The 20,270-nt window shown below is 46.1% G+C and overlaps 2 protein-coding genes and 1 non-coding gene across 3 annotated transcripts in view; 2 read left to right on the top strand and 1 right to left on the bottom strand.

The window, feature by feature from the left end:
* Atp6v0a4 (ATPase H+ transporting V0 subunit a4) overlaps window positions 1-20,270 on the bottom strand; it is a 77,960-nt gene that overhangs the window by 57,083 nt on the left and 607 nt on the right. The gene's annotated exons all lie outside the window — the stretch shown is intronic.
* Window positions 9,858-15,286, top strand: Tmem213 (transmembrane protein 213). The gene is made up of 3 exons (XM_055602053.1): window positions 9,858-10,002; window positions 14,209-14,277; window positions 15,117-15,286. Exons 1-3 carry the CDS (start codon window positions 9,858-9,860, stop codon window positions 15,284-15,286), a joined length of 384 nt encoding a protein of 127 aa, XP_055458028.1.
* LOC129672636 (U6 spliceosomal RNA) lies at window positions 18,718-18,822 on the top strand. Its single transcript, XR_008719525.1, has one exon. It is a non-coding gene; the product is annotated as a U6 spliceosomal RNA (small nuclear RNA).

The following is a 20,270-nucleotide window of genomic DNA, read 5'->3' as shown; positions in this document are numbered from 1 at the left end:
ACACACACACACACACACACACACACACACACACACACACACACACACTATCAGAGCTTAAGAGATGGGTCTTCAGACAACCCAAGTTCAATTCCCAGCACCTACATGACAGCTCATAACTCCAAGATCTGACACCCTCACACAGACACACGAGCAGGCAAAACACCAACTGCACATAAAATATAAACAAACAATCTTTTTAAAAAAGAAAGAACTGTACTATCTCACAGTTCTGCAGATTAGAAACCAAAAGGCTTAGTCCCCCACAGACTGTGGGGACAACTGTGTTCCAGGTTTGTGTCTGACTCCAATGATGCATGGCAGCCCTTGTTTTCTCTTGTCTTAGGGGTATATCACTCTAATCTCTGCCTTCATCTTTTCTCTGTTTTTGTTTTTTGAGATAGGGTTTCTCTGTGTAGCCTTGGCTGCTCTGGAACTCACTCTGTAGACCAGGCTGGCCTCGAACTCAATGAAGTTCACGTGCCTCTGCCTCCCAAGTGCTGGGATTAAAGGTGTGCACCACCACCACCTGGCTCTCTGCCTTCATCTTTATATGTGGGTTTCTGTGTCATAAGGACACCTGGCCAGTACATCTGCTACTCCAATAAAAACACCTCTATAGTAACCCCACTTCCACATAAGGCCACATTCTGAGTTACCAGAGATTAAGGCTTCAACATACAAATTAGAGGGTTGGGAACACAATCCAGTCCATAATATGTAAGAAATCCCTGGAGCCCAGTACTGAACATTAGGGGGTTCAAATGTTGGTTGTTGTTGTTGGTTTTTTTTTTTTTTAGCTATAAATATCTCAATTTTATTTCTAGAGCTTAAAATATGTACTGCTGCCACCTACGCCAATCTTGATGCCATTGTAAAACTTCAGCACTATCAAAGTAAGCAAGCGCTACTCTTCCAGTGCTCTCTGTTTTCTGTTTGTGGGTCAGGATGTGAGCTGTCAGCTGCTGCTCCAGAGCCATGCCTGCCTGCCTGCTGCTCTGCTCCCTGCAAGGATGATCATGGATTCCTATCTCTCTGAAACTGTCAGCCCCAATGAGATGCTTCTTGTATAAGTTGCCTTGGCCAATGGGGTTTTATCACAGCAATAGAAAAGTAACTAAGACAATTTTATACTGTTTCCCGAGTACCATGTTTAAAAGTGTGCACTACCAGGACTGGCTCATTCTTGTTTCTTTAATCATTTGTTTTACAGGCTTGAGAGAGAGAGAGAGAGAGAGAGAGAGAGAGAGAAAAGATAATTCTCTTGCAAATCATTGAACTCATTCATATATTAATTTTTTGGCAGTGCTGCTTGGAACCTTTGGCCTCAAACATGGTAGCCCTGTCTTTACTTTTTTCAAGGCAAGATCTCACTAAGTTGCACAGGCTGAGCTTGAACTTGGATTATTCCTGGCTCTTCGGCTTTCTCAATTCTGGAATTATAAACCTGCATCACCAAACCACGTATTTTTATATACACCCAAAATCCCCAACCCAGTGCACTAAAGGAAAACAGCAGTTACATTTGATATGGGGTCTTTAGAGAAATAACTCTCATAGAGTTAAATCCAAAATAACACTGCTTTTGACATTCAGTGCTTGACACCAGTGATGTACGCTGGAAGGTCTCTGGGGAAGCACTTGAATGGCCTGAGGACTTTCTAAACAATGGTTCTTCAGCTGCAGGTGTGGACTCTCCCCTGTAGTGTCCCTGTGCACAGAGGGGTTCCTGTGTTCCTGCCCATCCCAGGATTAGAAGGATGCCAGCCATACTCACAGACTCAGCTGCACACGATTAGTCCACAGGAGAATGGCACTTGGGAATGGCAAGCTCAAATACTTGCAAGGAATTGAAGCCCAACAAAACACTCTAGCTACAAAAGTCACACTAGCTTTTCAAAGACGATTGTCTAATTTTTCAGAAGCGGATTCCAGCGAGATCACCTTCATTCAAATCGCCGACTTAATCGTGACTGAAGTCTAGTACTTCTGCACTGTGGCCAGCCATGGTGCTAACGAAGAGCTCGCAATAGGAGCAGCTGAGTTAAAGTTGCTTCCATGGAGCACTCCCTTTGCTCCGCCTCCACACCCCACAATGGACTCCACTGACGGTGACATCACCATTGAGCCCAGACTCCAGCACACAGTGATCTAACTTCTGGATCTTGGAAGCAAGAGCATTCCTGCCACGGAAACTCCCACTTCTTCCTGGCCACAGTCTGTGTCTCACTGTTGTTCACAGCCCTGTGTCCTGTAGGTGGTGCCCTGGGACACAGCACCGGTCACAGACAGTGACTGTTCCCTCTACAACCTCTCCCACCGCCACACTCGCTCCAGGAAGACCTGTAAGGTGGAGTCCCCTCTTTTCTGCCTCAGCATACCTTGGACATACCTGTCTCCCTTCAGAGTAGACCTGCTTCACCACACAAAGGAGATGTCGGAAGACAGCATTCCTCCACGGAGAACAAGACAGCGCACAGTTTTCTACGGGCAGCTTTTTCCTGAGTTTCTATACTTTTCACATAGGAGTGGCTGGCTAACAGAAATCTGCCTTTCCTTTGGCAATATTTAGTCTAAACTACACTGGATTTTTTTTCCCTTTAAAAATTTTTAGATTTACCTCATTTTTCAAAATATTTCCCAGCTTATTTCTTTTTTTTCTATTCTTACTATCATATATTGATTTCAGTCATAGAAAACTTAGAAATTCTCTCAGCCAGTGGTTCTCAGCCTTCCTAGTGCTACGACCCTTTAATACAGTTCCTCATGTTGTGGTGACTCCAACCATTAAATTCTATTGTTGCTACTCCATAAGTGTAATTTTGCTATTATGAATTGTAATATAAACATCTGATATTCAGGGTATCATCCCAGTGACAGGGTTACGTGACCTCCAAGGGGTCGCGCGGCCCACAGATTGAGAACTGCTTCATCTAAGCCCCTCAGAAAGGAGACACTCAAGGAAGTAAAGGGATTTGCCCGCGCCCTCGAAGCTAATGAGCTGGTGGCAAGGCCAGAGGCAGCACACAAAACTGCAGTCTCTGGGCCTGTCATCACTGCAGCTTTCCAATGGATCACTCCAAGGGCTTACCCAAGCCCACCCCATCTGCATTAGGTAAGAACTCCTTCCGGGGGTCATTTGTCTCCTCTCAGTGGGCTCTGAAGAGCCAAGGCCAGAGCCTTCCCACAGACTATTGAAGGTATCACTCTTCTGGGCCCCCTCCTAGACAGTCTCCAGCAGACATCTTGAGCAGCATCACTGTGCTCATGAGGAAATTTAAATCCAGGGCTGCTGGCTGGAGCTGGTTGTGCTTCCCAGAGGGCTGTGGCCGGAGTAATGAAGGAGACAGAAGGTAAAGGGGGTCACCATAGGATAGAAGTTAGATGATGGAGAGACAGAGCTAGCAGTGTCCAACTCTGTATCGGGTCCCTTTCAGTTTCTTTTCTTTCTTTCTTTCTTTTTAAGATTTATTTATTTATTATTTATACAATATTCCTCCTGCATATGTGTCTGCACAGCAGAAGAGGACACCAGCTCTCATTATGGATGTTTGTGAGCCACCATCTAATTGCTGGGAATTGAACTCAGGACCTTTGGAAGAGCAGCCAGTACTGTTAACCCCTGAGCCATCTCTTCATCCCCCTCCTGGGTTCATGGACACAGAACTGGTAGGAGGAACTGGATGTTCACCACAAACATGTACCTTATTTTTCAAAAACTTTAGCTTAAAGTTACTCTTGGAGGACACACTTTTCTGTTTATTAAACAAAAATGAATTTGCCCACAAGCACTGTTGTGCCAACACAAGTACTGTGTACAGACGGTAAGACTGAGAACCTTCAGGAGAGCCTGAGGCTGCCAGTCACTGGGTCAGCAGCTCGAGACGCCCTTGCCTGCTAGTTGCCTATCAACTTCACCTTAAAATGCCCTTACCCTTCGGATGGATGCAGGTAACTTCTACCCTTTTTAACAGAACCACCCACGATGTGTGTGGTTCCCTTAAAAACTATCGAGCGGGTGCTAAAGAGATGGCTCAGTGGCTAAGAGCATTGGCTTCTCCCCCAGGGGACCTGGGTCTGATTTCTAGCAGGTCACAATGGTCTTTAGCTCTAGTCTGACACCTCATCTCCACAGGTGCTAGGCATACACACTGCACACACACACACCATTAAAAAAAAAAAAAAACATATTTAAAAGGGGGGTGCTCTACAGAATTTAATCCCAGGAAGTTACAGCCATCGGGGTTGGCCGAGAAGATGAAAACGGAGACACACATCCTGGATGGTGACAGTCCTCCTGACCACTTCTTTCTTTCCTTTGCACTCCTGAGACCCTCCCTCCTGAAGAGGGAGCTCTGAGGATGAGGTCCCCTAGCCTATCAGGATTTCCAGCTCCTACCAACTTGTCATCCAAATCCTGGCCTTTGAGGAGCAGCAGCCCAGACCTGAACTCCAGTAATTTCCTCAGAATGGATCTTTGCTTAGAGGTTGAAAGGCCCAAATTCCAAAGAATGGACATATGGTCCAAGGGTCTCCCACAGTCTTCTTCAGTGTGTCTTCATTGTGGAAGAGCCTTCTTATAGAAGATACACTTAGACCTCTCCTGGACTTTCTCAAGTGAAATCAAAGACATAGGTAAAATGAGTGGGAGGAGGAGCCCACCATCTTGGCCATCTCCAACTTGAGCCACTACCATAGAACATGACTACAGATATAATTATTCTGAAGGCTTTTTTTTTTTTTTAAGAATGTGTAACCAAACACTGTCTGAACTATTTGAAAAGAAAATCTTGAGAGAGTTCCTGCAGAATGTCCAGCCTTGAGTTTGTAACTTCCTGGTACAGTCTCCAAAGTAAATCCAACACAAATATGTATGAAAGGGTTACTGGTTACAGCTCTTTCACTGCACACCGGCTGGAAACAGGCAGCTCTGGGGACTCTCAGAGCTCCCTGAAGCCTCCCTTCGGGAATTAGTGAGTTCCCAGAGACTAGAGAAATCAGCCTATCTGTAGTAAAACAAAGTATGGATCTGATAAAAGAGTATTTGCCATTGTCCAACAAAACAATCTCTTGGTGCTGGAGAGATGGCTCAGCAGTTAAGAGCACTGGCTGCTCTACCAGAGGTCCTGAGTTCAATTTCCAGTATCCACATGATGGCTCACAACCATCTGTAACTGTGCTCCCACCGGATCTGATACCCTCTTCTAATGTGCAGTGTAAAGGCAGACTAAACACCCGTATACTTAAAATACATACATAGATAAGTAAACCTCTAAAAAAAAAAACAACCCACTTAATCTCAACTCTAACAATAACTGATAAAAGAGAAAAGGAGGGGCTGGATCAGTACCCTATCCCAAGGCCACTGCTTCAAAGATTTAATAGGGCGCTGTCAGCTTAGGTCAGCGCTCTCATCTAAAAGCTCATACATCCCGGGCTCTTGCCATTTTGGAAGAATAGGCCAACTCATATCTAACATATGAAAACCTTTCCAGACTAGGGAGATAGCTTGATGGGTAAGAGCACTTGCTGTTCTTCCAGAGGACCCGAGTTCAGTTCTCGGCATCAACATCAGGCAATTCACAGCCTCGGTGACTCCTTAACACACAGGCACACAAGTACTCACGCAAACAACATGAATAATAACAATAAAATAAAATAAATATTAAATGTATTCTGGCAGTGGTGGTGCACACCTTTAATTCCAGCTCTCAGGAGGCAGTAGCAGGTAGACTACTGAGTTCAAGGCCATCCTGGTTTACAGAGTGAGTTCCAAGACAGCCAGAATTACACAGAGAAACCCTGTCTTGAAAGACCAATATTTATGTGGGTTTTATAAAACATATCATTGTTTTGTATATTTATATTATATATTTACACATAAAAATTATATGTAATTTAAATATAAAATATATTTGTATGCAAATATATATTTTAATATTACTTTTAGATTATATAAAAATATAAAATATATTTATAAAAAATATATAAATATATAAATATATTATTTTTATATATTGAATAATTTGTTGGGGGAGGGGCTTTAGGAGACAATTCCTCTCTAGATTTGGTACTATCAGAGAGCAAAATTACCACAATTTAAAGATTATAATTAGCTTTATTTGTGATTCCAGAATGGAGCACCAGCTCATTTTGTAACACTGAACAGATTTTCCAAAGGGCTGAGTAGACGGGTTGTCTCAATTGACAGCAGAGAATCGAAGATAAATCCTGAAGTGGGGACAGAATGGCAGAGAAATAGGAAAATAACTGACCAATTAACACCATGTTAGTTTTTTTTGGAATGTATCAATGCATGGAATATGGATAGAAATTGGCCATCTGTGACCTTGGAAAGCCGGATAAGCAACATCCACTCAGGTTGGTGACATGGAACTTTTTTCGGGGGTGGGGGTTGGGGAAAGGTTTTTCAAGACAGGGTTTCTCTGTATAGCCTGGCTATCCTGGACTCAATTTGTAGACCAGGCTGGCTTCAAATGCACAGAGATCCTGGGGTTACAGGTGTGCCCCACAGTGACCCGCTTCCATTTTGACTTTCAGTCTGTCCTGCGGGGGTGGGGACACAGAGCAGGAGCCTGGTCCACAATAAAAGCTTCCCTATTGATTTATTTTTACCTCAATAAGCTTCCTCCAAACCCTGGGTGGATTGAGGCAGCCTATAAATAAACCAATACATGAATGGCATTAGTATCCCCCAAGACTGCCTTCCTCTCATTTCTGATCGTTTTGCCCACCTGCCTGCCTTGTGCTAGATGCTTTTCCATGGATTACTTCATTAAGTCATCCTATTTCCAGATAAGGAAACGGAGGCTGGGAAGCATTAAGTGACTTGCCCAGGGCCGTTCACCACTAATAGGCAGGACTGGAATGTGATCCCGGGGGTCCACTCCATGGCCACTGGAGAGCCCCTTACTCTTTCATAGATGCCGTTTCCTAGATTGCCCTCAGAGTCTGGAAGTGGCTGGACTCCTGGAACTGGAGCTGCAGGCAGTCACAAGTCACCCAGTGTGCCTTCAAGGGGCAGAGCCTGCGGCGTCTGCAAGCACACTGTGTGCTCTTGACGGCTCAGCCACCTCTCTAGCCTCTCTTCTTATTAAGTTATTTGGAGGAAAAACTCAGGTCCTTGTTCATGGTAGACAACATTCTATGATTGAGCTATACACCCTCAACTCTTCAAATTTTTATTAAATTTATTTTAACATTTTATATGCATATACAGTATTTACATCATTTCACCTTCCCTCCCCTCCCTCAACCCATGACCCCTCACCCTTCTCCCTCTCAAATTCATGGCCTCTTTTAAAATATTGTCCTTACATATATAGAGAGAGGGGGGGGGGAGAGAGCAGGCAGGCATTGGACTGACTATGTGGCTCAGGTTGGCCTGAATCTCAGGATCCTCCTGCCTCAGGCTCTTAGTCACTTGGAAGTGAAGGTGTGTGCCTCCCTCCCAGCTTTGGACCTAGCCTCCCAATTCTTTCCAGCTCTGTTGCCCTCTTATCCAGCCTCAGCTCAACTTCTCATTTCAGGGTCCAGTGATCTCACCTGCCACGGCCTCTGAGGTGACCCCCTGTGTGCAGGTCTGCTTCAAGCCTTGTCTGAAGCATATGCCCCTATCTATGCTCCATAGAGATGGCTTCCTAATCATGAGGTCAAGCCCCGTTTCCTTTGTCTTGTATCCAGGACCATTTGCAATGTGTTCTCAGTTCATCCAGATAAACTGCGGCCCCCACTCCTGCTCCCAGAACGGTCTGATCGTCACTCCCTAGACAGGGCATATACTAATGCCTGGAAACTCTGTGCACAATTCCCCCAGGCCTGGTAAGCTACCCACCTCGGAAATGCTGAGCCAAAACCTCCATTTCCACCATGAAATACTCACAGTCCCCTTATCCTCAACAAAGGCCTGGCACACAGTGTTGCTACTTGGACACTGGTGAATGTCCAAACAGTGGCTGCCTTGCCCTAGACAGTTTTGGGCAAGAAATTAAGCTGCCTGAAGCACTTCCACCCCATTCCCCAAATCACGGCTACCATTATTTTGTTTCTTTGGAAAACTCTAAAGCAAGTGCCCTTATAGACCATTACACATGTCCTTCCATAGAGCTTTTCTTGTAATTTTTTACTTTTTGTTTTTTGTGGTTGTTGGGGCTTGGGGCTTTGTGGGGGAAGGGAAGCTCATGTAGCCCAGGCTGGCCCAGGCTCAAGCCTCCTCCTTTCACCTCTTAAGTGCTGGCATTACAGGAGTGAGCAAGCAGACATGACATCTTTCCATGGAGATTTGAGTGAGCTGGCCTGCAGCCATCACTTTCTTACTGGCCTTATGCGTGAGAACACAGTGTAAAAATGTGTGGCACGCTGCCCACACTCACACAGCTCTCTCACTTCACCTGTGCTGGCCCTGCTACCTGAGGAACCCATCACCTCCCACCTGCACGTGCAAACATCAACACTTAGCCAACTGCCTTGTACACCCTCCTCTCAGCAGACTTAATCATCTCCTCGGCTATCTTCCCGTAATTGTCTTTCCATATTGCATCCATATTCCTCCTTGTGTGGTCTCTCTGCAGAAATGCGCTCTCCTCAAGGACAGGAACCATGTCTGTTACCCTAAAGTCTCAGGTGAGGCTCATGGGCGCCTTTCCCCCTCAAAGTGAGTGTGCAGCACCCTGAAGTCAGATCCTCACATCTCTGCCTCTTCCTCCTGACACTTCAGTTACCTGTCATCAATTAGACTTTGATCATATTAGATGGGAAATCCTCGAAACAATTCTTAAGTTGTTGTTAGGTTTTTCAAGACAGGGTTTCTCTGTAGCCTTGGCTGTCCTAGAACTCACTCTGTAGACCAGGCTGCCCTCGAACTCAAAGATCCACCTCTGCCTCTGGAGTGCTGGGACCAAAGGTGTACACCACTATCAGGCATTCCTAAATTTGAAATAGTTTCCTAATATATTGTTATAATTGCTGCCTAATGATTACGTGTGTTAGTAATCTCCTATTATAACTATAAATTAAACATATCATAGGTATGTATTTCTAGGAAAGTATGTGTCCGGTGTGTTCCCGGAGTATTCATGGTCCCAAGCATACACTAGAGAGCTTGGAATGTACTGCCTTAGGTAAGGACGCTTAGGAAAGAACACAGCCAGTCAATCACTGAGGCTGGAAGCAGCAATCCATCAGATTGCTACTCTGCACACAGCCTCCCCACGAGCTTCCTGACCATCTACAAACACCCCAGTCGGTGTACAGATGATACTCAGCCTGGCTCTGCAGGCTGCCCACCCCTGCCCTGACCAATGCTTCTCTATGCCAAGATCACAGGGGACTCCCAAGCTCCACCTTGTGGGCTCTGGGCACCTGTCTTTCCTACTACAGTGCCTCTTTCTCTTTTTTACCCATTAAAGCAACTACGAATGCTTCAAGGCCCAGTCCAAATGTCATTTTTCTCCCTAAAATGTCCCATTAGCAGAGGTGGTTTGGCCTCATTCGGTCATTTCCCATGTTGCTCAGGGTTTTTGTAATGCCAGCACCCTGAGTGCAGCTGGCTATGGCATAGTTCATGCACACAGTTGGTGCTCAATAAATAATAATTGATTTAGAGAATCTACACTACACCTGCAAGTGAAGCGACAGCAAGCCCAGATCCGAGGAACCAGCAGGGAACTGCCTTCCCTGTTGCAGGGAAGGAGGGCAGAGATGCCCCTCCCCAGCAGAGGCATGAGGGTGTGACAGGCAGTTTCCCTGGCTCCACCTTCTTTCTTTACCCCCAAACACTGAACAGATTCCCAGTTCCAGCAGGACAGGAGTCACCTCAGACAGCACACACAGGACACATGGTCACCAGCCCGAAGCACCCCTGCACCAACATGGCCCAGACAGGTATCTGCATCTGCAGCCCTGGGTATCTCACCTCTGCCCCGCAGGCCGCCCTGCTCGTCAGCCTGGTCCTCACCTCCTTCCACTTGCCCTGCGGTACAGGTAATAGTTCTGAGCTTTACTCTTGGCCACCTTGGAAAGGGAGGGCAGGGCTTAGGGGGAGGGGAGGATTCCTTGGCCAGGGTTGGTTCTGCACTGAGGAAAGAGGAAATGGAATTCGCTTCCCTGGAGGATCAAGCACAGAGCTGGGGTGGGGGTCAGCTGGGGTGGGGGGTGTTGGGTTCATGGCTCTCAATTCCTTTTTTGGGACAGCAGCAGTCACACACACACACACACACACACACACACACACACACACACACACCGCTGACCCTAGCCACAAAACAAAACAAAGCATAACAAGCCTTTTGCCGGGCATCTCAGTCGGGCGCCCTAACTGGTAGACACAGGTTATGTATGGCTCTGGTGCTTTTCTCGTGGCTCCTCCAGGTTCCCTCAGGATGAGCCCTCACCTTCCCTCAGCGCAGCAGAGGTTCCCTTGCTCTGCCCATTTGGAACCGGAAAGTGACCCTCTGCGCTCCACCCCTCCTGAGCCCTGGAACACAGATTCTCACCTCAAAGTCTCAAGAGACCTGGCTTTCCCCAGGCTGGTCTCTACACCTGAGCATTAAGGAGTCTGGATCCTTCCCTCCTGCTTTTGACCTTGCCCCAGGCATCCTCAGAGAGGCCCTACTCCCTGTCACACACTTCTCAACACTGTCATCCTGAGTTCTCTCCTCTAGGGACTGTCAGGAGGCTCTTGGGGCTCTTCAGAGCTTCAGAGCCTTGACTCCTCTCTCCTCATCCCACTCACTAGCTGTGTGATCTTGAGCAAATTACTTCACCTCTTTGTGCCCCAGACTCTGTTTATAACATCGGGGTAACAGAACTGTGGTTTATGATTTATGCGATTATTTGTCAAGAAGAAATGAGTAACAACTTGCAAACCATTTACAACAAAATAGTGGCAAGCACACAATAAGTGATAGTAGTTATGGTTACTCTCAATTCATCCACCACAAACAAGAATGAGGTTTTTGTGGTTGTTGTTTTCTGTTTACAATGACAGTGTCGATTGTATCTCCCCTAGCTCACCAGTCCCTGGCTGGACCTTAGAATGGTAAAGGATAATATTCAAATACTTGGGAATTTTCCTCTCAGCAATCCCATCTGAAGCACCTAAAACTGCTTATAAGGAGTGTGTTTTGACCTCTAAAACTGACAACCTAATACTGGCATCTAATTAAATTTTTTCCATTCACGTATTCTGTCCTGAGAACACACCCTAGGGAGAGAGACAAGGTCAAGGCTAAGCAAGTGATTTGGTTTTGAAGGAATTTCCTAATGTCCAGGAATCAGTTTCTCCAAAACAAGGCTCAACTCTAAGCTACGTAAATAATTTACAGCAGTAGTCAGATTGTATCAAGGTAATTACCATACTTTAGTCAGGACAGAGTGACTGGGGCCTGGGTGGCAGCAGTTCTCCAGCTCTGGTTCAGAACAACTTTCTTCCTCAATTACCCTGCTCTGTGTCAACAGCACCTCAAAAGGGCATGCTGACCCAACAGGCCATGAGTGATCGAAGTTCTCCTTTCCATTTTCAAGCAAACAGCAATATGAGTTCCAGAAAGGCTCTTCAAAAGTCAGCCTCTTAGGCTGGGGCACAGCTCAGTTGAAGGAGGACCTTTCTAGCACGCACGAAGCCCCAGGCTGTCTGCAGTTTTGCAAGCGCCCAGCACAGTGGTGTCTGCCTGTCACCCTAGTACTTGGGAGGTAGAGGCAGGAGAATCAGGAGTTTATCATCATTCTCTGCTGCAGGTTCAAGGCCAGCCTTAGGTCCACGAGATCTTTATGAAAACACCCTTTGGTTTTAGTGTGCCTGCCTAGATTGGTACTTGTGTGGATTCTGGTTGAACTGTGTTTCCAAAGAGGGGCCATCGGCTACAGGGGACACCTGAACACACTTCAGATGTGACTAGCTGAATTTTCAACTTTCCTTTTAAAAAGAGAAACTTACATAGCCACAGTGTGGAGGAACTGCTGTCCTGGGTATTGTGGATCTTGCCATCCTTGGCCAGAAGATACATGGACACGGCTTTTCTTTTCTTCCCCGGAATCCCCAGGACCCAGCACCGTTCCACAAACTCCTGACAGAACTTTCAGGCTGCCATCTAAAGGTCTTTCCCCCCACCTTCCTGTCCCTTGCTTGTCAGTCAGGAGACAGTTCTAAACATGGACTATTCTGGAAAGCAGTGGACTTGCTCACTTGAGATGTCGTTTTCCCTGATAACCTTGTGCCTGCGTAACTACATCACAGCCCTAGGAGATAAAGAATCAGGGTCAGATTTCAACATTTATTTGTTCACATGTTGGAAAGAAACTATATATGCTGTGACAGAGACATTCTGGATTGTCCAGTGTTGGTTCACTTTATCCACTTTATGGTGGAATGACCAGCCAGCCTATAGCTATAGCCGTATACACAGGAAGCAGCTGTGTGCGGCGGGTCTCTGTCACTCAGCTTTTTCGGTTTGATTCTTTCTTTCTTTCTTTCTTTCTTTCTTTCTTTCTTTCTTTCTTTCTTTCTTTTTTTCTTTTTTGACAGGGTCTCTCTACGTAGCCCTGGCTGACCTGGAACTTGCTATGTAGATCAGGCTAGCCACAAACTCAGAGATCTCTCAGCTTCCTCTTCCCAAGTGCTGGGATTAAAAGTGTGTGCCAATATGCTCACCTTAAAAGCATTTTTTCTTTTTGAGATACAGTTTCTCTGTGTAGCCTTGGCTGGCTTGGACTTGCTTTGTAGACCAGGCTGTCCTCAAACTCAGAGATCCGCCTGTCTCTGCCTCCCTGAGTGCTGGAATTACAGGTGAGTGCCACCAAGCGCAGCTTAAAAAGCATTTTTCGAAAAGAAGTCTCATTGAGGATGAAACAACAATAAAAGGGGATGGTACTTAGGTCAACACACCACAGAGATACCCGCTTTACTGCTGTCCTATTTATAGTGGCTACGAAAGGGAACCAGTCTGGATGTGCGTGAATGGATGAAGGATGTGGTACAGATGCATGACTTTTACTCATAGTAAGGAATACTCATTTTCAAGAAAATGGATGGTACCAAAAATCATGTTAAGTAAAATAAGTCACATGTGGAATCCAGGCAAATATGGGGAGATTTATGTGTCTGTTATATGAACGGGGAAGGGGACTGTCCTGGTTTGCTTCTCTATTGCTGCAATAAAAGACTGACCAAAAGCAACTTCAAGAAGAAAGAAATTATTTCACCTTAGTTTACCGTCCATCAGGGGATGTCAGGTCAGGAACCTAGGGGCAGGAACTGAAGAAGAGGCCACAGAGGCCACTAGCTCGCTCTTCCATGTCTCAGGAAGCATGCTTTTTTATACAAACCAGGACCACCTACTGAGGACTGATACCATCCATCAGGGGCTGCCTCCCCCACATCAATCCCTAAAAGAGAAAATGCCCCCACAAACATGCACCTGATTGAGGCAATTCTTCAACCGAGCTTCCCTTTCCCAGGTGACTCTATGTCAAGCTGACAAGAACTAAACAGCACAGGGATTACTTCGAAAGATGAAAAGGACCCACAGGATGGGAGAGGGAGCAGAAGGGCAAATACATGCAGAGTACATAACCTTTGTGTACGAATGTAATAATGAAAAAATATTATTTTGTACACTACTTTAAAAATTAAAACAAAATGAACTATGTTTAAAGAAAGGGAACATAATCTTTCATTTGGGCTTGTAAAACAAACACCACAGACTTGGTGAACAGAGAAGGACTTGTCCACCATTCTGGAGGCTAGATGTCTAGGTCAAAGTGTAGGCAGGTTTGGTTTCTCCCTCCTGGGGTTACAGATGGCTTCTGTCTCACTGTGACCTTGAACGACCTATTGGAATTCACAGAGATCCACCTGCCTCTGCCTCCTGAGCACTGAGATTAAAGGTGTGTGCCATCTTTCTCCTCTCACAACACCACTCATACTGCATAGGACTCTGTACATCCTCACTTGGCCTTAATTCTTTTGTCTGTCTCCAAATACAGGCCCATTGGAGAGTCAGGGTTTCAGCTGATGAGTGTGGGGAGCACAACTCATTTTTTTTTTCTTTTACCAGAGTCTCAGTGTTGCAGAGTGGTGTCTTCACCAGGACTTCTAGAACATTGCCGTTATACTCACTACTTGTGCACAAAACAATTCAAACCCTTTGCCTGGGACTCGCTGAGACTATCTCTGCCCTTTTCTTGCAGAAGCTAGCAGTGACAACTCAACCTTGAGCACACACCACCCAGACCCTGGGACCATGGAGCAGTGTGCCAGTAAGTTTCCCGTCAACTGTCCTGCTCTTAGAACCATCTCGGGAGCTGGGAAAGAAATGTGGGCCCTTCTCTGTCCACTACTTGGTGTCAGGCGGCGCAGACCTTCCCGGTCTTCCTAGGCGATGGGGAAGGGGTTGTGCCCCAGCACTGTCCACAGAGCTGGTCAAAGCTAGCTTGGTCTCCATCTGAATTTTTTCACACTATCATCTTTCGCACAGGTGGGTCTACTGACCCATCCCCCGGCCAGCGCCGAAGATGCTCTGAGAGAGAATGTTTTAGCATTTGGGGGTGAGAAGCCCATGAAAAGCAGCTGCTCCAGAGAGCAGGAAGGCATCTCTGTCACACAGGTCCCATCGACAGAAGGCTTTGCTTCACTTTAACTCTGGCCCCTTTATCCCAGCTGCACCAAATGACCAACTGTGTTTACATCTGTGCACTCATAAAGACAGGGAATGAGGAACAATACTTAAGAGGCCAAGAACACAGCTTTGGGATCTGCAGACTTGAATGTGAGCTCTACATCTGCTATCTTGTGGTCCTGGGCTTCTTCAGTTTTGGTTTCTTTCTATGAAGTAGGGATAACAATTGAACAGTATAGCTCAGTGGCAGAGCATATCCTCATTCACAGCCCTGGGTTTAATCCCCAGCACCAAAACAATGTGATGACAGCGATATTACCTTGAGTGCATAAGTAGCAAACATATAAAGACTTAGTATACACTTAACAAGTAGCAAGCGCTTCTAAACACCAGCTGCCTTCTTGCTCTTTTCCTTAACTAGCTTGAGAGGGAGCGGGTACGCTTGGCGAGTTACAGTCCTGTTTTTGCTCTCCCCGTCAGATGTGGAGTTCTGCCCACTAGCCTCCCTGTGCTGCCGAACCTCGGTGGATGAATATGGCTGGATTGCTGCGGCAGTTGGCTGGAGTTTTTGGTTCCTCACCCTCATCCTGCTGTGTGTGGACAAACTGATGAAGCTAACTCCAGAGGAGCCCAAAGACCTGGCAGCATGAGCACAGAGCCATGGCCCCAAGGAAGGCTGTTCCTACCCGTGTGTGGATAATGGGGAGGGGAAGGAGTGCTTCCAGAGGCTTCTGTCACTTTAAAGACTTTTGCCCCTCAGTGTTTCTGGCTTTATTATGGACTTGGTGCTGCGGATCAAACCCAGGCCCTTGTACATGCTACACATGCACTTTGCCATTAAGCATCTGTTCTTCGCTGCACACCCCCTTCAGCTACTTTTTCCAAGGCAAGGGCTGTCCAAGGATCTGTGTGTCTGAATGATCTTATCTATCAGGCTCCACACAAGAACATTCCTCTTCTTTGTAGCGCTTTCTTCTGGGTGGACATGAAACTTAAGGCAGTCTTTTTTGAAAAGCAGGACATTGGCTCTTCCTACTTTAGTGAAGGGCGTGGCCATCATCTCGGAGAGTGAGTGGCATGCCCTCATCCTGCCTTTTTTCAAGTCCAATTCCTCCCCATCACCCTATCTTTCTTCACAGAGTCTCCCACAGCTGTCCAGTCCCACCTATTCTAATTCTTTTCATGTGTGTATGTGTGTGCTTGCATGAATTTGTGTGCACGTGCCTGCAGTGCTCTTGGAGGACATCAGACGCCCTGGAACTGGAGTGACAGATGGTTGTGAGCTGTCATGGAGGTGCAGGGACTGAGCCCAGGTCCTCTGAAAAAGTAAAAAGTACTCTTAACTGCTGAGCCATCTCTCCATCCTCAAGCACTTGTTTTGAAAAGATGGAGAGTAACTATTTCAGGCCAACATAAGTAGAAATATGTGACTTTACTTAGGCATCAGTTTTCTAAGCAGAGCATGGAAGAGTGAGACCCAGCCAATGGCTTAACCTAACACTCAGTCTCATCCAACAGTTTGGAATGTGTTGGACACCAGGTTGCTCCTTTTGCTCAGAGCAGCCTTTTGTGGTTTGTTTTGTTTTGTTTTTTGTTGTGTTTTGTTTTTGAGACAGACAGAAATCTGGAACCCGGGTTAGCCTTGAGCTCAACATGTAACTGAGTACTGGGTCTCCTGCCACTCACAATAGCCTTGAACTTCTGATCCTTCTACCTCTACCTCCCTAGCAGGGGGGTTAAAGGTGCGCACCATCACACACCCCTGAAAATGCAGTGCTAGGTATAGGAACCATCCAGGTTCCATTATGCTAAGGTCAGGGTAGGGCTGTGAGATGTGATTGAAAGGACAAGCCTGGGGCAGCCTTTCCTGAAATAAGGCTGACTGACCCACAGGGCAGAAGTCACCATTGGGTTTTGAAGTGTGAAAACTAGACTATGGCTGCAAAGTAGAGCACTGTGGCTATGCAACAAAGGCCTGAGACTCTGCTGCAGGCAGTTCAGGCCCCGCTGACTCTATAAGACACCAGAATACGTATGTCAGGCAGGAAGATATTTTTAAAGCGTTTTTACATTTTTTAAAAACATCTTGAAGTCTATTTCCCAGCCTTGATGTATCAGGGGAAAAGCTCTATCTCCTGGGAGGCAAGCAGAAGCTCCCAGCATCTCCTACCCATCCAGAGAGGAGGCTTTTCAACCTATCTCTAGATGGAAGCCACCAGAAGGTTCTGGATCAACAGGAACAATTCCAAGTCTCACTCCCTAACTTTCTGGGAACAATTCTGTAGAAAAAGAACCCTGGGAAGTGGACTGGGAGAGGTGTGTGGGGGGGGGGGGGATCACCATGACACAATGGATGTGATGGGAAGCATTTGCAGAACAGAAAACCAGCATCTTGTAGGTTTAGATTTTTCAAAGACCTATTTTATTTTAAATGCCTCTACTTCCTGTCCATCCCCCCAACACACACACACACACACACACACACACACACACACACACACGGAGAAAAAATCAGGTTAGGGACACAGACCTCTTTAGCTACTTCCTGCTGGTTAGGGATGCTGGGTTTTTGTGGGGACAATACCAATCTCAGTCATCTGTATTCCAGAAGTCCAGCTGAACAGCAAAACAGCGATCCAGCAAACACAACAGCAACCACAGCAAGCAACCTCAAAACATTCTCTGGAGCCTTTCTCTGTGCAAGCATTTCCCTCTAGGAGTGTCTTGAGTTAATATGAATAGAAGAAACCAAAAGATGCTTTGTTTGGGGGCTATTTTATACTCAAAGGATGTTTTTTCAGCTGACCAAAGACAAACACCAGGGGCTGTTTAGGGGGACATACCAAAAACATTTCCACGTGTCACACTTGGGGACAAAACAAAACATGTTTACATCCACTACAGCACCTAGAGATGAGGAAAGGATGGCGACGCCTGACATCTCCCATCGCTCTCTAAGAACTGCATCACTGGACACTTTCTGTCACTTACACAGTTCTGATGTGTATCTAAGGACGTACAAAGTGAGGTAACTGGGTCAGTTTGGATTTTATTTTCTGTGTTTATGAGTGTTTTGCCTGCATGCACGCCTGTGCACCGTGTGCCTGGTGTCTGCAGAGCTCAGAAGACGGTGTTGAATTCCCTGCAACTGGAGTTACAGATGGTTGTGAGCCACCATGAGGGTGCTTCTACTGTCTCTCTCCTCCCCTCCCCCTTCTCTGCTACGGACACCATGTGGCCGTCTGCCTCACACCTCTGCCTGCATGAATTCCTCACCATGAAGGTTGGGCGCTCAAAGTGGAAACCAAAATAACCTTTCCTCTTAAACTGCTTCTCAGGTACCTGGTCACAGCAACAGAAGTAGCTCATACTGGGGTTACTGGAACTGTGGCTCAGTGGTAAAGGGCACTGGCTGCTCTTCTAGAGGGCCCTAGTTTAATTCCTGCACCCACACGGTGCTCACAATCATCTGAAACTCCAGTTCCGGAGCATGCGACACCCTCTTCTGACTTCCTCAGGCGTGGTACTCATGTGGTATGCATATAGGCAAGTTACCCATTTTAAGTAACTCAAGTAAATAGATGAAAAACGTAGAAAAAGAGAAGAATTGGGGAATATAAAAATAATATACAATGTGACCAACGACTTCACCCCTGTCACCACACCATGCTGGCCCCACAAGACAGACTGTAGCCCCTCACCTCCCGCCGTTTTTTTTTTTTTTTTTTTTTCTTTCAGATTTTTTGAGAAAGGGTTTCTTTGAATAGCCCTGTCCTGGTACTCGACCACACTGGCCCAGACTCCCAGAGATCAGCCTGCCCCTGCCTCCTGAGTGCTGGGTTGTATTCCTTTTTAAAATGACAGGTAACTAATATGCAAGTTAATATGGACTCTTTTCACCCTTTATTTCTTTGGTTACAGGGATGATATAGTGAGTCACAGAATGAACTAGGAACAGTATTAGGGCCCACTGGGTAGGGCCACACCCCCACAAGGCTATATACTTGAAGAATTATGATTTGTCTCTATTTGGTAGCCAGAAAATAGTTATAAAATGCTTCTTAAAATTTACATATACTAAGTGCTCACTTCCCCAGCACATATACTAAAACTGGAACAATACAGAGAAGACTAACATGGCCGCTGTGTGAGGATGGCATGCATTTGTGAAGCGTTTCATATTTTGGCTCACGGATTGCAGAATAGGGGAGTAGGAGAGAGAGTGAGAACAGGAAGTTTGCTGTGAGATCGTATCCCTAGAAATGTCAGAGAAGTCTCATCAACATGGCTGTCTAAATACAGCCTAAACAAGGAAGACACCAGTAGACATGCTATTGTGAAAGGGGGGAAGCCCAGAGGGCCTCAGCCCTAGAAGAGGAACCACAGCAACTAAGGAATGTTGACTGGCAGCTGGGGAAAGTCTTCCCCAGACAGGAGCCCCTGGATTGGTTTTCCCTAAAAACATATACATGCAAGTAACACTTTCCCAACTGGCCAGGTTGTATTTAAATATCTAGGGATCTATGTAACAATTAAAAAAGAGGCCATGATAAAAATCATGTAGAGTAAACATACCCCTACACCAATTTCTAATCCAAAAGAAAAATAGTTTGCTGGGCAGTCGTGTCGTGTCGCACACCTTTAATCCCAGCAGTTTAGGAGGCAGAGGCAGGCTTCAGCTGGAGGTGCTGTAGAAAAACACTGTGGAGGTCACACATACATAGATGTTAGTATGTTTGTGTACATGTGTGCACATGTGAGGGCCAGAGGTGCCTCTCTTCATTTGCTTTCCACCTTCTGTTGTTGTTTTGTTTTTTTAAAGCCAGGGTTTCTGGCTATCCCGGAACTCTGTAGACCAGACTGACCTTGGACTCAGAGATACACCTGCCTCTGGGATTAAAAGCATGTGATGTCGGGCTGGAGAGATGGCTCATTGGTTAAGAGCACTGTCTGCTCTTCTAAAGGTTCATGAGTTCAATTTCCAGCAACTACATGATGGCTCACAACCATCTACAATGTGAACTGATTCCTTCTTCTGGCAGATGTAAATGCAGATAGAACACTCATACACATAAAATAAATAAATCTTTAAAAAAAAAAGCCTGTGATACCAGCACCTGGCTTCATGAAACATTTTGAACATTAGATAGTTAGGTTTTATGTGTATGCACACACCCACACACGCCTCACACACACAAACACACCCCAGGGGTTGACTTTCTGTATTCCTCCTTATTCTTTGACAGAGACACTAAACGGAGCTCACTCACTGGGTAGACTGACCAGCCCCCAGGATCCTCATTTCTGCCTCCCAGGGCAGGGATCATAGGTGTGTGCGGCACACCTGGGTTTTACATAGGTGTGAGTAATCTAATTCAGGCTCTCATGCTCACACAGAAAGCACTCTATCCCACTGCATATATGTATGTGTCCTGTGTGAGCCTGTTCCCCATGGAGGTCAAACAGGGCATCAGATTCCCTGAAACTGGATTTACAGCCAGTTGGGAGCCACCACAGGGTGCTGGGAACCGACTGTACATCCTCTGTGAGAGTGCTTAGTGCTCTCAACCCCCAAGACGTCTCTTCACTCACACACACACACACACACACACACACACACACACACACACACAC

The sequence above is a fragment of the Psammomys obesus genome, unplaced genomic scaffold, assembly GCF_907164565.1.
Source record: "Psammomys obesus unplaced genomic scaffold, mPsaObe1.curated_primary_1811, whole genome shotgun sequence".
NCBI classification, from domain to species: Eukaryota; Metazoa; Chordata; class Mammalia; order Rodentia; family Muridae; genus Psammomys; species Psammomys obesus.
Note: the sequence above shows the minus strand (reverse complement) of the source record. Positions and strands in the feature narration are given on the sequence as shown.

Coding starts and splice junctions, on each gene's coding strand:
- Tmem213 (XM_055602053.1), top strand. CDS start 9,858: ATGGTCACCAGCCCGAAGCACCCCTGCACCAACATGGCCCAGACAGGT. Junction 10,003..14,208: donor CCACTTGCCCTGCGGTACAG/GTAATAGTTCTG, acceptor CTTTTCTTGCAG/AAGCTAGCAGTGACAACTCA. Junction 14,278..15,116: donor GACCATGGAGCAGTGTGCCA/GTAAGTTTCCCG, acceptor TCTCCCCGTCAG/ATGTGGAGTTCTGCCCACTA.